The 25,602-nt window shown below is 40.0% G+C and overlaps 1 protein-coding gene across 1 annotated transcript; it reads left to right on the forward strand.

Annotated features, from left to right (window-relative positions):
- The first annotated feature begins 1,463 nt into the window (after positions 1-1,463).
- On the forward strand, positions 1,464-25,535 carry LOC108147311 (neuronal PAS domain-containing protein 4). The gene is made up of 11 exons (XM_017273734.2): positions 1,464-2,091; positions 4,016-4,391; positions 13,259-13,440; positions 16,443-16,513; positions 17,519-17,608; positions 19,565-19,867; positions 22,421-22,605; positions 22,670-22,776; positions 23,011-23,164; positions 23,471-24,678; positions 24,892-25,535. The coding sequence occupies exons 1-11, from the start codon at positions 2,022-2,024 to the stop codon at positions 24,903-24,905; spliced, it is 2,760 nt and encodes a 919-aa protein (XP_017129223.1). The 5' UTR covers positions 1,464-2,021; the 3' UTR covers positions 24,906-25,535.
- Positions 25,536-25,602: the final 67 nt, after the last annotated feature.

Here is a 25,602-nt window from a genome sequence, read left to right on the forward strand (position 1 = left end):
GCCACAATTATAATCAATATCTATTCCCACATTCGAGCACCGGCCCAAAGTCATTTGGCTAATCGAATGCAATTAAAGACGGAAAAGTCTCTGCGACTAAGTTCCACCGATACTCTCTAACACACGCACATGACAAAAAAGAAATAAAGAAAAATCGCCAAAAATCAGATTGCGATTGGCTCGCACAGTTTAGGCCGCCTTTTGTATTGACCACAAAATACGAAAGCCAAAACAAAGCGAAGCGAAAGAGGGAAAAAAATTGTAAATAGTTTTTAAACAAGCACTGCCACAGGCAACCAATCAACGACCAGCTACAACACTCACACACTTATAAACTCAAGTATATGTTAGCCAAATAAATGAGCAGAGTTGCCAGCATATCTTAAAGTTGTTTAAGTGCAGCTAAGACTGACTAAGCTCCAACTTAAATAGAAATTATGTAAAATATTCACAGATTATATCTGTATTTTCCCCATCGAGTCGAGTTTGAATTGTTTTATTATAGTATTTATCGGCCTTAATTGATTTATGGCTAATTTAAATAGATTTACAGCTGAGTGGGCAACAAAAACCGGCAAGAGTGCGCAGGTGTGTGTGAGCGATTACCTGTTGTAAGTGTGCAAAGAGGCGTCTACAAAATGATCGCTTCTCTGCTTATATTGGTCAGATGGATAAAATCGTTGAGAGTGTGTGTTGACTTGCTTGTGGGTAGCGAAGCAAGATCAAACTTTGTGCACTCAGCGAAAATAATGCAATTTTTCTTACCTCCCCAAATAAACCAGAAAAAGTATATATTATACAGTCTTTTTCTTTTTAGGTATATAAAACAAAATTAACATTATATTATGTGTTGTATTTCTCAAACTTATTAATTTTGTCATCGGATTTTAGTCAACGTTCATAGGAACCATATTTTAATGTTTTATAGGATTTTACTGGTTATCTTTCCAGACGAAAGATATCTGAAATCCCAGCTTATAATAAATTTAGTTTAATTCGTATTAACATTTCTTTTAAACTGAGGAACAACCCTTGAGATGGTAAACTAAAACATGTTATTTTAAATTCTTAAGGTTTATGATTTTTATCGCAAAAACTACAATATTTTTAATTACATAATAATTTATTCTTGAAATCAAGTTCAACAAAAAACATCCTAAATGTTGATTTTTTACTGTCAAATGTGATAGAAACATATTAATATTGATTTTGGTTATTTATAATATTTATTAAAATATTTTAAATCGTTTAAAAAGCATTATATACAAACTTCTGCGTTGCCGCATTTCCTTGCCCCTTTTTCTGCCAGTGTCCGATCACCAACCTCATTGGGTGAGCACTCCGCTCAGCACCAATACATGAATGGCTAGAAATAGGGACATGCAGAGCCCGGCTTTGGATGTTGGCCAGATCGGCAGACAGACTGAAACTGAACGAAAGCCACCTTACCTGTTTCGAAATCAAGTTTGCCGCTTCTGTGTCGCTCCGGTGATCCGCACAGAAAGGTGCACGCGCGCATTCAACACGGTTGTGTGGCCCCCGATCCGAGGTGCTTATGTGATTTTGTGGATTTATACGATCGGAAACGGAACGGATTTGCTCGAGCCCCAGAGCCCAGGTGCTGAGCCCCAAAGCCGTCGGTATTTTATTAAATTGTGAGCGCATCTCGGCTTCGCTTTCGTCGCGTCTAAAGTTATTATTATTAAACGCGATATGTTGTGCGTCATTTGGCCCATTTGATTTGCAAATAGCTAGATGAGTTTTTTCTCGAAAAGAAACCCCATAAATCCTGATTTAATCAAAGTGTTGAATATGCAATTATTCTATGAATACCTATGTAAAGGCCAATGCAAAAAATACGTAATAATAAAAACAAATAATGTGCAATAGAAACCCCGTATTGGATCTAATAATATAAGTAAATAGTTATTATACATACCTAAATAAATAAAGTTAATACAAGTTATTGATCAAGTGTCAAACATTGTGGCTGATCGCAGTAAATTATGAAATAATCGTTTATGCCAAAAGCAAGTGGAGCAAGCTCTTTAACCAAATGGATATCGCAAATTGAATCTTTTGAGCAGAGAGGTAAGTTGAGATCAAGGTCCAAAATCCCCCACCCGCACCCAAATCGTAATTTACCAGTTTCATTATTAACTTTGATAGAAATCAAACAACAAAATACTTTAAAAGCGAGCAAAACAAAGTCGTAACCCCAAAAAATCAAATATACGCAGGCAAAGTCGCGCACAAAGAGATATATCTGTGGAGTTCTTCATTTCATTCAATGACTTTTGGTGGTCCCTATTCAAACAACTCCAAACAAATTCAAGCATCGACTCGATGACACTCCAAACGTCAACTCCGTCGTCTTTGCTTGTTTCCCTCCTCGGTGATAAGTTCACTTGACAATGAGTTGCAGCAAAGACCCAAAAAGTTGGCCCAAGACGCCAGCCCCGCAGACGGTAGTAAATACTCGAGATGGAAATTTGAAATTCACTTAACAAAACTAATTTCAATTGTTGCACTTTTCGGCGGTGGAAAAAGTAGAATCCAGGAGAGATTTTTTATATTTTTCTTGGCGCCATCCCAAGGGCCTCTGATAAGGTTTAAGGAAAGTGATAGTGGGATGGTTTCTCTTAAAACTGGCCTGGAAAACTCAAACAATTTGAAGGAAGAGTTTAGTCTAAAATAATAATGTTATAGGTCACTGCATTTAAAAAGAGTTTAGAAACATTATTTTAAGCAACTCAAAATTAATTATTTTCAATGGATTTAAGTACCTACGTATTTAATATTAAGACAATGTTAGTTTAGTTCATATCTTGTGAACAACAGAAAATACAATCTTCATTAACATTAAAAAATTATAAGCCTCAAGGTCTAAACAATTTAAAAGAAGTTTTCTTTTAAATAAAAGTTTAACAAAATATATTATGGTTCAATTCACTTAAACATTTTGGACAATGTCATTAAGGTTGACTTCATAAAATAAAAACATATCTGGTATTTTAAATGATTATTTGGTTTGATTTGAATACGCATAATTCGATTTTGGAATGTACAAGTAAATCAACAATCCATTGTCATATGCAATTTAAATACTGTATAGTTATATAATAACATTGCATAAAATATAAAAAGAGGAACTTACCGTGATTAATTGTGGGTACATTGTAGAGTTTTCACAAATAAGTTTATATTTAAAAAAATTATTATATTTAGTTTTAAAAATGTAATTTTATTAAGGTCTATCTAGTTGGGTGAATAGATATTTGAATATCATAGCATGTTATAAAATTTTAATAAACAGTTTTAATCAATTTATTAATTTTATTTAATGAATTGTATATATATTAACACCAATTTGTTTACTCAAAGAAATTCAGATTTCCCTTTTCAAAAAAAAACATTTATGTTTCTCAAACACTTCTCGCCAAGCGAAATTTTAATTTGATTGATCATTATTTAAGACTTAACGAATTTCAAATATGATCAACACAGATCTTAACCCAACGAGTGTTTAGTATTTGCGTTGTAAGACATTTCATTAACCCCTAGTTACTTATCGGCCAGCGGAGAGCGACCAGCCAAGCAAATGCTATAAATCATTTTGAACTCCTTATGCAATCAAAGTGCCCAAATAAAAAATACATCAAAAGCGCCAACTCATCGGAGGGCATTGGAGATACTCCGAACAGAGCGTAGCAATTGTTCACATAGGCAATAACAATACAAATCAGTTCCTTCAAAATACGGCTTTTTGTGCCGCAGACAATTCAAACAATATCATGAACTATATCCAGCGTATGAAAAAAATAAGCCTAATCAGCAATTGTTGTTTCATTTCATTAGCAAATCGAAAAGGTAGAGTCTGCAGACTTTCATTAAGATCTACATATTGATTGATATAATCATTGTTTCCCACTATGATTGGCCAAAGTTATTGGCCAAATAGCCGTGACAATCCGAGACTCAGCGGCAAAACCGCCTTGTCATTTCTTGCTTTTAGAATTGGAACTAAATATTTGCGAACGTGCAATCGGCGAAATGTATGCGGATAATAAACGTGGCCTAGACAAGGTGACGGCAGCGACCCCGCCCACCCACGCCCTCCAGCAGCAGCAACATCCCCACCAGCATCAGCAGCAGCAACATCTGCAACATGTCTTGCAACTGCAGCAGCAACAGCAGCAGCAGCAACACCTACAGCAGCAACATCATTTGCAGCACCAAATGCATACGCATCATAACTTCCAGCAACACGAAACGCCTGCAACACTTTCGCAACAGCAACACATGCAACAGCAGCAACAGACGACACAGCAGCAACAGCAACAGCAACAACATGCAACACAGCAGCAACAGACAGCCGGCATGTTTACAAGGTAAGTTCTTAGCGCCAACATTCTGTCTTATCTCCATTTTCACACAAGCCACGCATCACAAACCGCACAAACATGCAAACTTTTAATTTCAATTTGTTTCGCACGCTTCGATATTTGTCAATTCGAATTTGAAATACGAGGCCAAGTTCGCATTTGGCGGCAACTAAACTCCTTTCAGCCCATTTGCTCCTCGCTCGAAAATACAAACTCCTTTCAATTTCTTCGTCGTCGTTTTCTTTTAGTTCCTGTGGGATTTTCACTGATTTTGTTTTTCGGTTGATACTTCTTCGTCTTATACACAAAACAAAATTGTTGTATTTTAAAGGCTACTAAATGGCTTAACTATTAACGCAGAATTTAGCTTTTTTATTATCCTAGTACTACAAATTGAATTAAGTTTTGAAAAGCATTTGAAAACTTAATACCAAAAAAAAATTATAGGAAAAACTTGTCTTCTTTATAGAAGTTATAAACTGACAATAAAATAGATTTACTTCTTTGTTATTCACATAAAAGGGTATAGCTAGATTTATTACTATAAATGTATTTTTTCTCCGTGTACTGATGCTGCTTCTTCGGCTGCCGGTTTTAATGGCCTCTTGTATTGGCAACTTGTAGTTCGCAGTTATCTGGCCCTCGTAATCTCTCCGGTTGGTCTGCGTACCCCCAGCGCCAATTCGCGCAGAGCTGAAAAACGCGCAAAATTCACTCCCAGGTGAACCGCAACGGAGCTGAACGCTGTGCCATTTTATTTAGCTCCAATTAATTAGTGCTTCAAATGTTTTGCCATAAGTTAAACCCGCACAGTGCGATTGACATTACCACGTTGGCAATCGGACGTCCACCAAGACGACGATGGGGCCCCAAAAAAGGCGTCTCCAGACCAGAAAAACCACGGGAACCTCGGCACATCGACGACAAAGTCAGGGAGATGCCAGTAAAGTTAGCCACATCTCCTGCCTGCCGTTGCTTCTGAAATGTGTAAAACTCACGTGTGATGTTGTTGATGGCTCGTTCTTTGTCTGTTGAGATTTTTCCTTTCTTTTTTTTCTTTCCTTAATTTTGTTTTTAGGATGGGGAAAAATCCCGTCTTTGTGTGGGAGATGCTTCAGTAGGTGTTGCCCTGATCTTGCTCTTTTTTGTTTAATTTTTGGGTGGGTGTCATTTCCAAGGCTTACAGTATCCTCTTTGAAATTAGAGCATTTTGTAGTAGCAGTCCTTATAGACCATTAAATAGTAGATAAATCTCAGAAGGATGCAATTGGGAGAATTAATTAAAAAGTTTTCGGAGGATACAAATATTTTCAGTATATCAAAAACATGCCAAAGAAGACAAAACTATTAATTATTTGTTCATAACTGTCAAACTATCGTTAATATGGAAAACTACATAATACATATCTTAAGATTAAAAGAAAAAGAATGAAATATTAACGAAATATTTCACTCTTTATATTTGGTTCTAAATAAAGCTAAACAAAATTCTCCTGAAAACTAGCTTAATTCAGTTCATTCATCTGAATTTTACATGACCCATGAAACTATCAATTAGCACGTGGAATTGTTGGCATTCTCAGACATCGAACTATCGAAAAGTAAGCTTCAAACTTTTTTCTCCACTCCAAAAAAAGTTCATTGTTCGCGCGCCAAAGCACGCGCTCCTCCACTCTCACAGATACAGATTGTAATATTTGTGGCATAGTAAAATCGGGCGGATTTCTATAAATATTTTCCATGCTTGAACGAGAAATGCTAACAACACGCCTCGCACTGAAACAAACAACCGTTAAACAACGAAAACTATATCAATATGCTCTAAATAATAAATGACACTAATTAAACTGAAGAAAACCTGGCGTTTGTTGTTTTTAACACATCCAGCCCGTAGAGTCAACAAACCTGGCACCAGTGGAGCCACAAAAAAAAAAAAATCGAAGAAAAGGTAAAGGAAGTCGAGGAAAAGTCAGTTTTTAGCTTCAGATTCAGAGTCAAAGCCAAAAGATACATTTTAAAGCCGGCGAAGTGCATTTGTCGGATGCTTCCTGAGTGAAACTAACCGAAACCGTTGCGTACGGATTCTGTTTGAGCTTGAGTTTGTATTTGCTTTCGGACCTGCGCCGTTGATGTTAATTTTGGTAATTAGCATGCCGCGGACACTCGGCTAAGATACAATTTCGTTCGGGTATCTGTAACATTGCACGGACTCCAGCTTTGGCAGCAATTTTATGCTGCTAATTTCATTAACACATTTCACGAGAAAAGCGATCAGCCGAGCGAACGAAGCTATTTACTCAACTCGACTATCGCTGCAGTAAATGCTGCACCAGATCTCAGTATACACAATGCAAAAGACTTGAAAAAAACGAAGAACGTTTTTTCTAAGCTCCTAATTTTATAAAACACATTTTTTAAATAATACTTTAAATACTTGTATATAGGTTTTCATCAAGCCCAAGGTTTTTCAAGAATTTATAATATTGAAATCAAAAGTTCCAAAACAATATTAACAATTTTTCGTTAGTCAATTAAAAACTATTATGATTGGGTTAAATTTGTTAATTTAAACCAAAGTGTTGTATGGAAAATTTAAAATTTTTTTTAAATTTCAAATACAGTCACTTAAGTTTTTTGAGTCAAACATTTGGGTTTGGAAATTTACAATTTCCATTTCCAAACGGAATTCGTATGCTTGCAGTGGCCGACTTCCGCATCCAGCTAATTTCTTAGATCAATATTTGGTGACGCGCGTCGAAACAGATTTTGGAATGCTCCCCTATATTACCAGGAATAATCTGCCGAAACCGAAACCGTAACCATTCGAGTTCAAAATGTTGAGCAAATAAGTGCGCCACCTCCGCCGCCGGTTAATTTCGATATCGATGGAGCTGGCCTGGGGCTTACCAAATTATTTAGTTGCGGCATCCCTGTGCTAATTGCCTGACGGTAAAGTGCAACGGCAGCAAACCATCAATCCCGAGAGTCCCAAGTCGATGAGCCATACTACCTATACCATACTCGTACCGTACCAACACCATAGCATCCATAGTTGGGGTAATTTCTGGCCAAGCCACCGCCGGGCACAAAAGTATACAGATTCAGAGAGACCAAGAACCAAGTCATGGGAAAATTTCCGTACACACACAATTTGGGGCTTGGCTTACGGGCGGAGGAAGAAAAAACTCAGTTTCGCACGCAAATTAAGATAATCGAAAGCAAATGCAGCAACGGTAGCCGCTCTCCATGGTTAAGCTCACAAACAAAAAAAAAAAAAAAATCCTTAAAAAAAAAAAAGAAGAAAATCAGCAAAAAGAAACGGGTTTAGTACCCGGTAGCAACAAATCATAAAAATATGAAAAATTATGCGGCGGCGTCGGAGGAGACTCACAGCTCGCAGCTCCCGCAAATGACGATGTCCAAGAGCCAATCATCGAAGTGTGCTTTTGGCAGTCCATCATTAAATTGTGGCTAAGATTCCAATCAGACATACAAGAGCATCGAACGGCAGACGGTAGCAGCTTGATTTCATTTCTTCTGAGGCAATGAAATTTCAGCTGCGGTCTGTGGTTTATTTTCGGTGTGGTTCATCTGCGGCAAAACGAGTGCTGCCGAGTGGTGCAGAATGGTGTGGCGTGGTCTGGTGGTGTGCCTCGCATTTTTGAAATATATGCGTCAAAATAAACACAGTAGCTGCCCGCCAGACTTCTTTATGAGCTTTTGAGAGCAGTAAATTATACGGCTGCAATTTACGGACCCAGAAACTCGTAAGTAAGCTAATTGATTGAGATAATTGAAGGATGGGTTAAGGATATAGACTTTGGTGATTCACTAGAGGATTTTTATAACCCCGGGTTTTAAAATGGAATTAGATACTCCAAATTTGTTTACTTTTTATCTCTAGATTTACGGAATTTTAAATAAAAAAGTTAATATTTGCAAAATCCCAATTACAATAAATTTCTTTTATGTATAGTTTAGCTAAGAAAATATTTACATTTCTTAGTTTTTTTAATAATATCAATATCAACTATTTGGCATTTTTAAAAAGTTTTGCGTAATATTTTTATTATAATATAAAAATATATAAAACAACAAATTATCTTTTAAAAATTTGTATATTATAGGTAGTAGTCTTTAAGCCTTATTGAAGACATAAAAACTACTACATAAAACTCAACGCTCACCTGGGGCAAGTATTACCTATGGCCTGGCATATATAATTTGGCTAAAGGCCGCTGCGCTCCCTATGGTTATTAGATGGCCAACATTTTGTGTCTTTTTTTTTGTCCAGCTCTTTTTTCTGTGCTGAACGTCGCCCCGATGCTAATCTGTAGGTGTGCATTTGGCAAAAGGTATCGATTACTGCCACTGACTTACGCAGAACACAATGAGCCAGGCACCCGCGAAGTTCTCCAGACAAAACAAGTGTTTGCGGATGAAAAAATTCCAAGAAATCCTCGAAACCGAAAAATGGAAAGCATTGTGCGGCGCCTGGGCAATTAATTTGCCTTGAACTGGGAACCGGCAACTGGCAACTGGGATCCGAAAGCACGGTGTGTGTGGGTTCAGGCCGGGTTTGGGTTTAGGGTTACCCGAAGCTCCGACAACTTGGGTACGGAGCCCCGGAGTACTGCCCATCAGTTTGAGAGGTCTGGCATTCATTATACGCCGTTTTGCACTATTTTTTGTGAGGCCCGAGATGCAGAAAGTTGAAAGGGCGGGGCGGAGCGGAGCGGCCAGAAATCATTAGAGTTGCCCGCGAGCTCAATACCCTGGACGAACTATATCGTGGGAATATGGCAAATAAACTCGCCCAAATTACACACACACACACAAACAGAGCGCTAGAAAGGGAGAAAGGGGTATTTGGGGTACTCGGGGATCCAGAGGGGAGTTATCTAGTCTGCGGCCAGACGATTCGCACAAGTCAAGACAGGAGAAGAGAAGACAAGACGCTCCAGGAAAAAGTGCAATAAAAATTTGCGCAAATTTCGTGTTTCTCTTGGCCTGCAATTGGTATTGACTGACTGGCTCTGGGATTCGCTGGTCTGCGAGTGGACTGTGCCCGGAATCCTCCAACCCGACTGACGCCCCTGATGCATATTAAAACTCGGCTTTGGATTGATACGTGCACGGAGAAAAAATTACATTTTATTCTATTAACGGATTTTCTATTTCTGTCTTACTTATTAATTTTAAATTAAACATCACTTTATATTAAGGTTCAGTATTAAAGATGGGTCGCAAAAATGTAACTCTAGATCTTTTCCATCCGCATATAATATATATATATTATTATTACATATTAAGCTACAAGTACAAAAAACTTTTATTTAACAAATCAAACATGTTTACCATCTATTAACAGTCTTCAGCGACCCGATCGTTTGAAGTTTTTAATTATAATTTAAACTTCATATTCAAGAATTAGGAAAAGATAAAAAAAATACAATTCTCCTCCAATAAAATGGTATTGATCTTGGTTCAAGTTTTCATCTCTGTAGCCCTAGCGGGTGGAGTTCAGTTTGGGGTGGGTTGAGAAGTTCAGTGGTCTTGTGATTTATTCGCTGCCCACATTTTTACGATGGCGCTCAAAGGCCCTCAAAGGGCCTCCATAAAAAGCAGTCAGTCAGCCAGAAAACGAAGGATCTGAGCCAGCCCCATAGACGCGCATTTAAAATCCATTTAAGTTAATAGTTTGGCATTATGTTACCCTGGCGGTTTATGTGCTAATTAGTGAGGGATGGCGATTGGCATTGAGATCACTTGGAATCGGAATCGGAAGAATCTCAGCCAACAAGATTTGTGCCTAATTTCTGTGGAGCACGTTAAGTTTCCATCGCCGCCCAGTCCAGTGTTTTTTATCTAGTCGAGGGTCGAGAGTTGAGGGTTGAGGGCCAAGGACCAGAGGACTGGACTTGGACTTGATTAAGATCTTTTCCAATGCGCCAGAGGATCCCCAGTCGCAGATTAAACATGTGGCTCCAGGTTTCAGCCACCGAGAGCTACAGAGAGCCACCAAGCCACCAACACAGTGGCCACTGGCTGGATGATCCCACAACGCCTCGCTAAGAATCGTGTTTATGCTTTTAATTAGCAACAACAACTTGTACAGTAGTTGCCACAACGGCGAACGGCCAACAAGTTGGTGCTACTTAGTGCAGATTTCAAGGTAGCGATAGATATATTAAGAAATGTTGACATGTCTCGCTCACTCAGATAAATTTTGATGTAGATTACAGCGGCCGTTTGCGGTCCGTCCTCCACCCGCAACAGCTATATATAGCTGATATATCTCTCCCTACCCATTAACACGTTTTTGGGATTTTTATTTTCCTTACTTTTTTTTCTCTTTTGGGTATGCATTACGAAAGGCTGATGGCATTATCATATTATCGTCGCACCACTGGCATCTTGTTTATGATAAATATTTGAGAAACTTATTAATTATGCCACAAATAGCCAGCCAGATAAAAGATCGCAAAAGCCTTTGACATTTTTAAGTAGCTAATTGGGAGAGGAACGTTCCCAGCCGAATGTGTGGGAGGATCGGAATGGATTAGCTGGGGTGGAATGACAATGACCAAAGTTGGTCTTCATAAGATACTAATCAAGTGAAATTCGCAGCGCAATAGCTGGCTGAAAGACATTCACAAGTTGTATGTTCATTTTTAGGCTACAGTCGAATTTATTTAGAGAGAAGTAGATTATACACTTTACTCATGTTGTCTTTAAATTCAGTGATATATTGTTAAGTATATTTATTTAAAGGTATCAATTCACTATGTATGATCTTGTGACCTCTGGATATTAAGCAAAAAAAATATAAGAATATTTAACCTGTTAATGTGATTTAACAGAATGCTCTTGAGTTCTTAAATATAAAGTGTAAGTGTAATAAATATAAATATATTCTTCTTAGTTTTCATTTTTGATTTATTTATAGAATATAGAGTACTGACACTCATGTTATACAATAATTGGAGTTACTAAAAAATGTAATTTGGCAAATCTAATATTTTTAGATAGTCTATTTTCTAGAGGACCCTTCACCACAGCCCACACAATTGCCCTGCTGAAAGCCAAACAAATATGTCAGCCTGACCACAAGTGTGCGACTCGTAATCGCAGCATTTAAATCAATATTCGCTTTAATTGTACAAATCACCTTGACTTAAATGCGCGCCAGTTGGCGAGTGAGTGAGTGTGAGCCACTCGGACCACTCAATTTCGATTCTGGGGACCGGGCTAAAAATCTGTTCTATTACGGCCAAGTGGTCAAGAGTGAATAGGCCTTATGCATGAATATATTTCAAAGCCAGAAGGCGAACGAAGCGTTCGATTTGGCTTCAGATTCAGATTCAGTTTCTTTTTTCACTGTTTTTTTGTTTTATTGCATGCCTCCGAAGCGGTTGTTGCATGCAACTCACAGTCACACGGACGCAGTGAGATTGTTTTAAATGTTAACATGGCCATTTAGAGGCAATAACAGCGGCAAAATGGCAGACTGTCGAACGAGGAAAGCCAAAAAGGCGCGGTCACTTGCTGTTATTACAACAATATTACCAATATTTATCATAAAAAAGGCTTGCAAAATAATCGCCAACAACAACAATGGCCGGCCGAAACGTCAGCATAAATATACAAAAAAAAAATGCTCATACGCCGCATGCGCCGCCGACGCCGACTGCATAAAAAGACAAATTTATGATTTATGATTTCAACCTTGTAAATAATATGCTCACAAAAGTACACACGGACAGTTTTTGCTAAACGCTTGTGCCGCTTGCCCATAAGCAGCAACAACAACAAGCTGACCAACCTACTTGCACAATTTTTCCGCACAAGGCATGTGGCAAGTGTGCCCCACATCAACCACCGCCAGGCCGCCGAGCAACCACTGCACCACCACCGCCGAACCACAGCCACATACCGCTGGTTGTATGATTTTTAAATGCGCGATGAGTTATTTATGCATCGAGGATCACGCCGCGGTATGTGCGAGCCATCCTTAACCCGTTGTGGTCAGCGGATTGAAAGTCCAATAAAATATGGTACTCTTCGCTAAATAAATACTGATTTGCTTGGCAATAAATAGATGAGGTTATATTATTTTTATTATATATTATTTTACCGGTTGTAGGTTATTGTTTGGAATATTTGGAAATTTTTAAGAATTCTTAGGCAGACAAAATATATTATGGTACGGACTGTTAATTAATTTGGTATTTTAAAGTACAATGCTCTTCAAATTAAGATTTACAGAAATTACTGTTAAATGTTTTAAAGTTATGTTTAAATAGCTCGAAGTTACAATGATCTTCTTTTTAATTACATTTATTGCCTTTTATTAAATTTTATTACCTTGAATTTATGAATAGAAATTATAAGATATAATGGCATTTGAATATAAGAAGTATTCCATGTTTGTATATTCTCTTTTATAATCTCTGTTGGTATTTTAACTACCAAATAACACATAAAACGGCACGATTGTTATGAGTTTTAGCACAATTTAAATATCAAGTCTAATGTGAGTTTTTACCTTTTATAGGTAAATCACAATTTAAAAATGAATTTGCCTTATGTGGGTGTCAGTACAACTGGATTATAACTTTATATTGAACTAAGAATTCCTCAGACAATTCCGAAACGGCACCAGCCACCTAGCAATGGGTTAATAAGCCCCAGAGAAAAACAGAGACACACTCGGTAAAGAAACAAACGCGAGTGTTTGGCTGCGAAAACACATGCCTGGCCTGGCGGCTAGTTCTGTTCCATTCTGTCTGTCCACTCCGCACTTATTAAGCCGTAGCTGTGAACGAGCCCATATATTCTAATTGTTCAACCACTACCATTCTCCATTGCAGATTCGATGCCAACAAATCGACGAAGGGCGCCTCGAAGATGCGACGCGATCTCATAAATGCGGAGATAGCCAATCTGAGGGATCTGTTACCGCTGCCCCAGTCGACGAGGCAGCGCCTCTCGCAACTGCAACTGATGGCGCTGGTCTGCGTCTATGTGCGGAAAGCCAACTACTTCCAGCAAGGTGAGTCTCCCCGGGTCCAAAAACCCAAAATCCGTACTCCAATGCATATATGCATGCTGATAATTGGCTGCTCGCTGATTGAATATGCATGAGTCATGAACAGATGGAGATTGCGGCTGTGATTGTGACTCTGCGCAGTCGAGAAGATTGAGACCGCCGAGTGCAGGACCCACCGCCGTCGCGCTTTAAAACTGCTGTTGCCAAGTAGTGCAAGAAATTTTGCCGAATCCCGCTTATGTTTAAAAATCCCTTATGTTTACAAAAGGAATACCTGCAAATTTTTAATCGAGTAGTTACAAATTGGTTGGCACATTAACACATTTTTATGTGATTTTAATTTGCAAATATTTTAGATTACGACTATATAGGCGTTTTTAAACACAAAGTAGCTTAAAAAGGCTTTGAATTGGGATTTTTCAACTGTTCAGACTATGAATCATAGATTTCTTTAATATTTGGAATAAACGGGTTTCACTTATGAGTAATGTGGTTCTGTTTTATTTAATTTAGTTAAAAATTCAAATAGTTTTTTCAATGTTCGTTCATATATTGCATCTAATAACTTTCAAGCACAATTTTCGTCGAGTGTTTCGCGGACTTTCGTTAAGCCGCATGGCTTCGCTTCGGTTTAAACCAACATCATTCATATGTCGAGTGTCCCTCTATCATGGCCCCAAAAGCCCGGCTGAAATTGTTTTTGGCCAAGTAATTGCCGCAGCATCTAGGCACGCACCCAGGCGGGCCAAAATTGCTGGGGGCCCCTCGGAGCCGCGGATCCTCGGATCCATCGGGTCGGTCCCCAGAGGTCCCATCCTCCTTTAATGCGCATGCGCGCAGGTCAACGCGCAACCGAACAAGATCGTTCGCTCTTTACTTACCTATTTGTGCTGCTATTTTTCGTTTTTGTTTCTGTTTTTTTTTTTTTGTGGATAATTACGAAAATTGTTTTTCAAATTAGCGTTGTGCGGTACATAGGCCCATAGATAACACACCAGACTCGGGAACTCTTAACTCTCGGCTCGCATCTCAGTGCGCAGACAGAAACGAAACGAAAACTGGAGGAAACCCATGTGAAACTGTTGCAGATCCGTGGCATACCATACCAGCATCCATTCTGTACTATCTCGAACCACCAACTCCTCCAACTGAAAACGGCAAACGGCAAACTGCAAACTGCGCGTCTCTTGCAAGGCAATTTCACAATTGCAATGGTAACAACGAGCGTCTGCCTGGCATTGCTATAAATATTGCGATAAATCAAAATGTGCGATTTATGTGTTCTACAAATTGCAAAAAATTAAACTTAAGTACTGCTCTTTTCTCCATCCATCTCTCTTCTCCGCATTCCCATTCCCATAAGTGTGAGAAATAGTCGGCGTTTTGTGGGCCTCGTATCTTTCGGTTATTTGGGTGTGCTATCGCTGTTGTTGCTGTTGTTGTTGTTCATTGTCATTGCACCGTTTAAAAGCATTTATAATCACAAATTGTGTTAATATTGGCACGCCATCGAAATCGCTTTGTATCTTTGTATCTCCAAGTTCAATGGATTCGTTTGCTCTCAGTCTGAGCTTGTAGATATGTGGGTGGGTGTGGCTGCTGCGATAGTTGCGATTAATGAAATACATATTTATAAACCGAAATTGAGTTTTCAATACAATGAGATTCTTTCCGCTTTCAGTTTGTATGCAAGATCTTAAGCCCGGCGGCTTGGATCAGATCGAAGACCGTATAATTGGCTAGCATCTAGTATTGTCGTGTTTGCTAGCGAATCTCACAAAAAAGGTAAAAAGCTGCGAAGTGGTCACAGATTAAAAATAGTTTTTGGTTGTATTTCAGGGCGGTTAATTCATGCAGGTTGATTTTTACATATTATTGATCAATGATAAAATACTACCATTGAATTTACAATTTAGAACCGTCAATTTCAAAGACATAGGTACACGTGATTAAATAAAAACCATTTTCTAGTCTTTGTAAATATGAGGCGTTTGAACAATTTTTTTTAATTAAGTGATTTAATTAAGTTATTTTGATATGAAATTCTTTAGGTTTTAAAGTTTTAAATTCATACACATTTTAAAAAATGGCTTATCATCATAGCTACATATATAGTGAGATATGTTAAGCAAGATCAATAATAAAATCATCTACGTTCCCTTGCCCTTGTGCATTGTACCCAAGTGGAAAAGCATTGAGCTGGCTGACACTCCCCTTTTATTTTTATTTTGGCTGAATCAGGTACGCTGACGACAGACTTCTTGGCAAAACGGATTTCTGAGTATTTTGCCCGGATAGTGGATAGTATAAAGGCCCAGCGAAAATCTGACTGCATTCATGGCCTTTTCGTTTCAAGTTCAATGAAATTACCAGTTGCGGTTGCTGCTGTTGCAGTTGCAGTTGTTGCTGCTGCTGCTGCTGCTGCTGCCGTGGTGATTGTGGCCTGATGCTGATTTTGTGGCTGTTTCTTTTCGGTTTTTTGTTTTGTTTGCCAGGTGCGGGAGTATCTCGTAGTGTTTTAAAAATAATTGATCTTGATGCTGCCTGCAATGCAGCTGCAAAACAGCAATTGCATTCAGCGATCGCTGCCTGATGTTGCTGTTGCCACTATCGTTGATGTTGCTGCTGCTGTTGCTGCTGGCTCTCAGTGACAATGACACATTTTCTTTTTGTGATTCACTTGTTTTTGTGAGGCAGCAAGCATCGTTGCTTATTGTATGTAGAATATAATCAATGTATTAACAATCAAATGCATGTAACAATCGCCGTCACAAAGTGAGAGAGGTACTGAGTCTATTATTAACAGATAGTTTTTTAATTAGCCAGGCTTTTGCATACAAATTACCGCCATGGGAAAATACTCATATCCACTTAGTGGATATTTTTCCCCCTACTTTATACGGATCTCTTGATCGGCAGGGCGCGCCTGCGCAAGACTCAAAAGGTCAATTAACTTAATAAGCACTGTTTTCAAGAATTTGTTTTTTGTGTTTTCCCCATTGCAGTTTTTAAACGTCACAATGCGATGCATCATCTTCATCATCAGACAGCAACACCAAATATTGGCTTCTCAAAGGTAAGTCGATAGAAAATTGTTATTTTTGCTAAACCGAACTTTCGTGGAATTATTTTCAACAATTCATATTCAATCAGTGCATAATTAGGAATCCGATTGCCGGATCTGCATTCATTTACCATATAACCTCGGCAATTTTCCGCCCCGATGACATTTCGATTAAGCTCCCAGGGAACCGAGAGAAACAACTCAATTTAAGCCATCGCGGTGACAACTCAACCGAAAGTTCCCGGGAAAACAACTCTATTAATGGCACAAAAGCTGGCCATATCATAAGTCAGAAATCGTTTTGCTCGCCGCCACTTGCTGCGCCAAAAGCGAGAAGAGGAAATCGACCAAAAGCCAGCGGGCCAAACAATAAATGCCCGGGAAAAACCAGAGATTTACAGGAGAAGCCACCAGAAAAAAAAAACCAAAAAACAGAAGACAGTAGTCAGTCAAGCTGCCTGGCACTGACTGCTCCAGTCGGGCGAGATTGATCTACATACCTGTGCACACTCGTGACTGAATTAAATACTATAACCACAGTACTACTCATACTCCCCTCTTTTCGATTCCCTCACCAGTAGCTTTTTTGCGAGTTGTCAACGTGGGTTTTAGCCAGGCTTTTGGGCTAACAATTTATTAGTGCTCAGACGCGAAAATGAATTTGCATTTTAAACACAAGATTCAATTTATGCTTTTTCAAATAGAGGGTGTTAAAAAAGAAGTGGCCTGAAGGCATAATAGAGCGTTTTAAATAATTAGCCAACTAAGGTCATATTCACATTTATTTAAAGATTTATCTATTTTAAAAAATATAACAAGTAATTACTTGTCGTTGGTCTTAAAAATAAAACAAATGTAATACTTAATTGAAAAATGTCTCAAAATGCCTTCAGAAAATAAGCTATTTAGCTTTATACATTGTATTTAAAAGAAAAACATTTGCAAAATGTATTATAATATTAGTTACTATACTATATAAACAATCACCCTGTATTCACTCAATTATTTGTCTTACAGGCACTCTCCGGCTTTTTGATGATGCTCACACAAAATGGCAAATTGCTCTATATATCGGATAATGCGGCCGAGTACTTGGGCCATTCCATGGTAAGAGATTTTTCACAGACTTTGCGAAAGTTGCGGATTGTTTGGGCTGGTTTTGTGTTTTGGTTTTGGGGGCCGAAATTGTTACAACCGTTGATACAAATCTCTGACAAGCGACAACAGGCAAACGACGATGCCTGTCGTCGTCAGAGCATGTCATAGTCTCCTAACAGCAGCAGCAACATAAGCACAGCGGCAACATAAGCACTGCAGCAACATCCGCGGCGCAGCAGCAACAGCAACATATTTGTTGCAGTTTTTGTGCTGTACTAGTTGCTGATGTTGTTGCTGCTCCCGTTGACAAGTTAGCAACTGTCTAAAGACCCAAAGAGACCCGATTCATTGAGCTTATATAAGTTCGTTCCGTTGGTTCCTTAAACACCGCAACTCGATGTTTGCTGTTGCCCGTGTTTCAAGCTTTGTTTATTGCACGTTTATGCCGCTTAAATAGCAAGGTTATACATGAAGAAAAATATATACAAACAATACATATACATATATATATTTTAGCTGCATTTGTACTTGGCCTTTCACTTTGCATTTGAACCGACGGCTTAAATAAATCTAGCCGAACTGAGCACATGTGACATATCTCCGTTCTACAAATAACATAGCCGACATTGACAAAGGTACCCGAGATAGGTGGCCAGGTGATTGTCGGCTCTTCGAAGTCTTCGAGTGTTCAACGGGGCGTATGTGTAATGTCTGGGCCCCACGAAAATTATGCCATAAATCAGAGCCTGGCCTGTGATCCCAGGAATGGTTAAGAATGGGATATGTTCGTGGCCGAAAAACTTGATCAGCCTCATATCAAAAGGAAACGCTCCACTTGTTTTTTCTTGGCCAGACAACCTTTTATATCAACCATATGTTGCACTTCCCCCTCACTGGAAGTCAAAAAGCTAGACAAGAACAAGCCAACGGCAAGACAGGACCAAAAAAGTTAAGAAAAGTGGAATAAGAAAAAAACACAAGTAAGCCAATTGGCAACCATGACATTTGACAGCCTTTTGGCCTTTGTGCCGAGCCTTATCAGGAGTTCGGAGGAGTTCCGAGGAGTTCAGGGAGTGGAGAGCTGGGAGACACCCACCGGCAGCAACTAAATGGTCAGCGAAGTTCATAAATTCACTCGTATGCCATGTGTTGGCATAATTACGGGCACAATAAAAACCGAATTGGTGTGCACATGGACAGGCCCAAAAGTGGCTTGCCCAACCTTTTAATTTGTGGCAAGGCTCGGAGTTAGTTAGCGGCGGCAAAGACTGAAAAACGGCAGCACCAACAACTACGGGCCAAGTTAATTAACAAACTGCCAAAAATGTCAATAGATCTTGGCAACTATAAGGTTGCTGCTGTTGCTTTTGCTGCGGTTGCTTTTACTATTGCCGATGTTGCTGCTGTTGTTGGGCATCATAATTCGAATTCGATTTTTGCATATTCCCATAACAAGTTGCCATTGTCATGTGTCATGTAGCGACAGTGGCCATAAATAAATTACAGCCACATAGTCTTGCCATTATAAATTGGCCAATCGTTCGTTTAGTTTCGCTTAGCTTCGATCGCTCTCTCTGTGGCCATAATTGTCAACAATAATAAAAGCTATTGACATAAACGGCCAGCAGGCAATTGGCCACAAACATTGAGGCCCCCAAAACGCAGATGAGCCTGCGAAAACCGTCTGACACATCATTAACAAATTACAGCCATGGGCTGACTATTTTAAATGAAATTTGACAGGATGAAAGTATTTCCATCTACCTTTCAAATACATTATTTTAATAAATTTACAATTGAATTTAAATTAGCTTGAAAATTATTATTAATTATTTATTTATTTTTAAACATTTTCGAAAGATATTTTAACCATTTTAGAGTATTTGAGCCATGGCCAATGCCCAACTATTTGCTGATCAGTGTAAACCCATGTTAACCATCTCCCCTTTGCCGTTCTCGTTACAGGAGGATCTGCTGATACACGGTGACTCCGTTTACGATATCATTGACAAACAGGATCACGCAACCATCCAGGCCGAGCTGAATAGGAACGTGCCGCCGCAGCCGGGTGGCTCGAGTCAGGCGAACAGTGGTGGTGCCAGCGGTGCCGGTGGTGCCGGCGACTCAACGTCCAGCAATGGAAGTGGTGCCGGCGGTGCCGGTGGTGCTGGTGGCGCCTCCAGTCTCGAGGGCGAGCATCGCATGTTCCTCTGTCGCATGAATGTTAGCCGCAATGCGCGACGGCAAATGCGTTTCGGCGATCAAAAGGTGAGTGTCAATACACTGAAAAGAAACGTTTTAGGTGTCCTTCTTGTAATTTAATGTGCAATTTTTAAGGATGAACTACATCTTTTAGCAACATATTATCCAAACAACAATTACCACACAAATTAGCATTTATACCGACACCTTTGTACTTTATGCCTTCTTTGATTAACATTTTAAAATAATATATATTTTTACTGTTATTAATGTGAAGATTTTTTTTAAACAACTATCAAAGCACAAGCAAATATTCTTAGTCCTGCTATATATTTTTCAAATTTGTATTACGTTTTATAATCAGATATTTTTGTTTGTTTAAATTTGACTTAATTATTCATTGATTTCTAGTTTCGAAGTCCTGTATTTTTTCTCTGTGCATGGTTGCGTGGATGAGTAAGCGCGTGTAAGTCTCTGACAGAAATTGATGAATGAATCACCTGGGAAGCGTGTTGCGTGTAACACTTTACCACACTGCAGGTTCCTCCGCTCCACCGCCCAGCATCGACATCTTGCTCGGGCATGAATTATGCATGAGGGCAGGGAAATGGAGATGGAGTTGGAGATGGAGTTGCGAGTTTAGAGTAGAACTCGTACCATGCGTTTGAGCCGGCGGCCAACTGGTCATACATCTTGCCAACGAACCGGGCTTCTATAAGCTGACAAACGATGACAGTTGATGGGAAACGGGTGGGTGCTACAAAGCCCCCATCCCACCTGGCTTTTACCTGCTCTGATTGGCCGACTCTCTGCGACGACGACGACGACGATGATGATGTGAATAAAACGAGGCAACCATATGAAGTTGTCTTCCCAGCCATCTCAGCCGCAGGTTGAACAAGACAAGACCAAATCTGTCAACGTGTTGAGCGACGCGTTGGCTGTGGCAGAGACTCTTACCCGTTTTGGTCATGGATGTTGCGATCTGTTGGATCTGCTACTGTGCACCAACCATGTGGTGGGCGGTCGCTTCACTTTTATTCATATCTCCACCGATCCAAGCCGCGTCCATTTTTGTTTTCCTCGCTTTTCGCAGATGTGCGGTGAGCAAAATTATGGAGATAAGCCCGGGCGTTGACAGTTGGCTGAAAACGTTTTTAATTAAGTTGAGTGTTGACAGTTTAATGAGGTGCAGGAAGTGCTGGTTGGAAGATTTTCTTAAGACCTCTGTGTGGATAATGATGTAATGCGTTGGCTTAGGAAAAGTAGGAAGTAAAAACGTTTCAAAAAATTGCACAACAAATTTAATACCAGGACTAGGCAAATGTTTTAAAGCCCACAAATATCTAAGAGATGACAATTCAAGAAAGGTAAAATATTTCAAGTTTTAACTATTAATTGGAGATGACAATTTTTTTTTATAGTAATACCAATTATGATAGGAGGGTTTAGTACCTTTAATGTTAGGATCATCAGATATCATCACGAATTCATTCTCACGAATTAATAACATAAGATGTATATAAGACATGAGAACTACCTCCTGCTCTTTCCATAATAGATAGATTTATTGCAATCTGTCTTCAACTTCTTATGTTTTCGCATATTATTTCATATATTTAGCTCAATGATATAAAAACCAGTTAACTTTAAATACCGTATAATAAAGATGAACAAATTCAAAATTAAATTAAAAAAATTGAAATCTACGAAATAAACGAATATTTGACGAAACGGACATTCTAAATCATATCCAGCCTTGTTAAGGAACTTAAGTACATTGTCTAATCCTAAGCACACTCGACGCCTAAGACCCACATGAACTGAACCGGCGATAACCCCCAAAGTCAAGCCCCTGAGCCGGGCAAAATGCAAGCACATTCACTCCCAGGCTGGCACTCGTTAATATGCAATAAAAATGGACCAATAAATAATTATGAATGAGGTCAGGCATAGTTCAGAGCTAGTAACCAGTGTGCCAGACAGCCATACCCCATAGACAAAAGAGCCCAAAAAAGTCGAGAAATAAAAAATAAAAGCCAGGGGAAAAGAGAAGAGACGGCGACAGCGCCGGCAGTGGCGCCTGGTCCCCAGTCTAAGGTCGTCTCATTTACCAAAAAACGAAAGACAACAAAAATAACCCCACAAACGACTGTCTTCGTCATCCGGCGGGTTTTGGGGATCGGGCGGTTTTGGTATCAGGATCGTCGAGCTGGCTGCATTTGCATTTAAGCAGAAGAAGCTGCGGCGGTGGCGGCGGCAGCCCATAAGCCTCGAAAATGCAATTGCAGCTTGGGTTGAAATAAATGCAGGCACGTTTTAATTGGGAGACAATGGCTCCGAGTCGTCGAGCCTGAGACTGCCTGGTGGGTTTCTGTGTGGAGGAGTTGGCATACAAACATTTCTGTGATTGCCTTTTTTAAAATATGGAATCAGAGTAAAATGTCTATGAGAGAGTGCGCCGGCATGCCGGTCCAAAAATGGACAGAGCGCTCGTACTCGTACTCCCCAATTGCCCCACGTTGGGCGCCAATTTTCGTGGGAGCCGATGTTGACAAAACAAGGGAAGCAATCCCAGAACAAAGCTAAATGCGTTGCCCCGTCTCTACCTATTTGCAGGTTGTCCTGGTCCAGGGTCACTATTTGTCATTCCTGCCGCTCTGCAGTCGCAACGAACCCGTCTTTTTGGCCACCTGCACTCCGATCGCCATGCCCGAAACCAGGGAGTGTGTGGTACAAGGTGCCACCAACGTCTTCACCACCATCCACTCGATGGACATGAAAATAGCCCACATCGACAAGAAGTGAGTAGCGGCGATAGTTAAACTTAAGGATAAATGATATTCATGGTTATTTCATTGCTTTCAGTGGCGAGTTTCACTTGGGGTATGATAAGACCACGCTGCAGGGCACATCCTGGTACAATCTCATCCACAGCGAGAATCTAAGGGAGGCGCAAAGTAAACACAGGCTAAGTGAGTGTCTAATCAATTAAAATTAAGATAACAACCCAATTTTAAATGTTGAAGTTAACTATGCTCAAATACAAAAGCTTATAACTAAGAGCACTTGGTTTTGGGTTAAACCTTTCTATTGAAGGCAGTCAATAGATATCTTATAACCTGTTAGACGCCGTTTAAATCAGATTGCTGATTTAATATGCTGTAAAGTAATATTTTATAATTAATATTTTTGTTTTTTTGTCACAGTTACGCAATCGGAACAGGATCGCAGCTGTATCCTGCTAGTGCGAATGCTGAGATCTTGTGGAGAATACACATGGGTTCATGTGGTTCTCCAGGTGCGAGATAGTCCCGATTCCACTCAACAACCTGTTATTGTGTGCACAAACCAAGTACTCAAGTGAGTTTATAAAAACGATTAGTCATAAAAATTGTAGTAAATAAAATATCCTAAATGACAGCCAAAAGTTAAGTGCAAAATTATACTTGCCTTTAAAATAAAACTGAATTATGTTCTTAGGAAGGCCATTTAAAAAAATTATTGATAAACTGTGTTTTTAAAAAAAAAAGTTGCTAATGAAATTAAAAAAAAAACAAAATTTTATTTAAAAGAATTAATAATAATAGTCTATAATAATAATCTAGAATAATAATCTCTAATTAATAATCTATAATTAAAAAAAAAAACATTGTTTGTCTTCCCCAGTGATCGCGAGGCCTCCATTATGCTGGCCAACTCCTGGTTGTATCACTACTATACCGTCCAGTCGAAGATCCAGTTCGGAATGCCGCTGGAGAGTGGCATCCGTGTGGCCCCCGGAACCCCCTCCAGTGGCTATTACAGCCCGCATGCGTCGCACCCACCGGCCACGCCTGGTGGCTCCACGCCCAGCCTGGGCATAGCCAGCAATTTTGGCAGCCACCACCATCCGCATCACTCGCACCACCCGCACCACCACCATCATCACCACCATCCGTCCACTGCCTTCCACCATCATCCGCACATGGGAACCTATGGGGGCGTCTATCATGCCGAGTCAGCCATCGAACTCAAGGACGATCAGCCGCTGTTTAGTTTTCAGGAGCCTGTGGACTACAGCCAGGTCAATAGCCAGGTGAATCCACCGAATGCAGCGAGTACTCCAAATCCGCCCACCTCCAAATCGGCCACGCCCCCGCCTCCCAAGAAGCGGGCTCGAAAGCTAGAACCGCTCTATTTGCATGCCGAACGTTCTCCGGCGGCGGCGATTACTCCGGAACCGGATTGCTATGCCATCCACACGCATCCGGCGGCTGCATATGCCACCTCATCGGTGGTCAGTAGCGATGCCTCGGTCATATATGCCACCATTGTGCCAACGAGACCGCGGCTACCCAACAAAACATTGCCTCCCGATCCGGCGGATTTCATGGAGCAATGGAATCCCAGTCCGCCATGGTCGGAATCGGCGCAAAAGGCTTCGCTGGATAGTTTTGGATCCTCGCATGAGCTGAGCCCTTGCATCACGACCACGCCGCCCACGCCCACCAGTGCCACACCGCATCAGAGTGGATTGGGCACCAGCCAGGCCATAGGGCCTGCTTTCAGTTTTGAATGGATGTCGGATCCCCTGGTGCCGGTAACCTATCAACAGTGGCCACCATCCGGTGACCACCATCAGCATCTTTCGCAGCACTTGAGCCAGAGTCAGAACCACCAAAATCCTCTCCAGCAGCAACAGCATCAGCATCTGCAACTTGGCCAGCAGGCACATCTCCACCAGCAACATCAGCACCACTTAGCACTTCATCACGGCAGAGACGAACAGGAAACGGTGGCGGTGGTGCCACCGATACCCATTTCGATACCAATACCGATTCCGATACCAGTGGCCACGGGCCATGGGGATGCCGGCGAACCGGTCGAGGATAGAGGTTAGTATTTACTCTGTTCTCATTTAAGATTGGCACGACTTCCAAAAAGCTGCGGCCAATTGGCACTCGGACGCTAAGTAATTAAGGCCGCCAAAACAAAGCAGAATACTAGTAAAAAGCAACTAAGTTATTGATAAGCTATAGGCTTCCGCCAGGCACATGCCACGCTTATGCTAATGCCCCTCTCCGCCCCTCATATCACATATATTTCAGATCCCAAAAACTAGTGACCAGCAAAGCATGGAAATACCCAGAGATCAGAGATCGGGGATCGGAATTGGATATTGGAGATTGGAGATCTGCCATGGCGGCCAGGTGATAATCACACTTAAATTAATTGCCACTTGTCATCTTAGCGTTTAAATTATTTTTACCTAACGAAAAAAAGAAAAAACGCAAAACGCTATAACACATTCGTTTCTCGATAAAACAGCTTATTTAAGTGATTTCCATAAAGCCCTTTTGTTTTCCAATTCCCCCCGTTTTGTATGTGCAATCTTGAAAAACACACTTAAAAATAACTATGAGTCTATGTATGAAAATAGCGCTTGGAAATTAGTTTTGCGATTGGCCCGCGAAATATAGAAACAGAAGCGAAAATATCCAAGCCCAGCCAAGAGAGCTCTATTAGTTGTAGCGTTTTTATTAGCGACATTTTTATGGCGCGCGCTTAAAGTTTTTACGATTATTCGTATTTCTGTATCTTGTACTCGTAACGCCGCAATTATATGTATGCATCTGCATAGACTATTTAGGTTAATTATTTTATTTTATTTATTAAACGTTTATTTATACACATATTTATTACTTGCTTTCATATTTTGCTTATTGAATAAACAAACTTGTAAAGTATTTTCGTTTGAAGAAAATTCCAGAACTTGTTTCTTTGAGTGGGGAGAGAATGAATCGTAGAATATTTTAAGC

The sequence above is a fragment of the Drosophila elegans genome, unplaced genomic scaffold (assembly GCF_018152505.1).
Source record: "Drosophila elegans isolate 14027-0461.03 unplaced genomic scaffold, ASM1815250v1 contig_476, whole genome shotgun sequence".
Lineage (NCBI taxonomy): Eukaryota > Metazoa > Arthropoda > Insecta > Diptera > Drosophilidae > Drosophila > Drosophila elegans.

Bases quoted from the DNA above. Each gene is read 5' to 3' on its own strand.
- LOC108147311 (XM_017273734.2), top strand. From the start codon at position 2,022: ATGCCAAAAGCAAGTGGAGCAAGCTCTTTAACCAAATGGATATCGCAA. The intron at 13,441-16,442 runs GTGAGTCTCCCC...TCCCCATTGCAG, and splicing joins AGCCAACTACTTCCAGCAAG to TTTTTAAACGTCACAATGCG. The intron at 16,514-17,518 runs GTAAGTCGATAG...TTTGTCTTACAG, and splicing joins CAAATATTGGCTTCTCAAAG to GCACTCTCCGGCTTTTTGAT.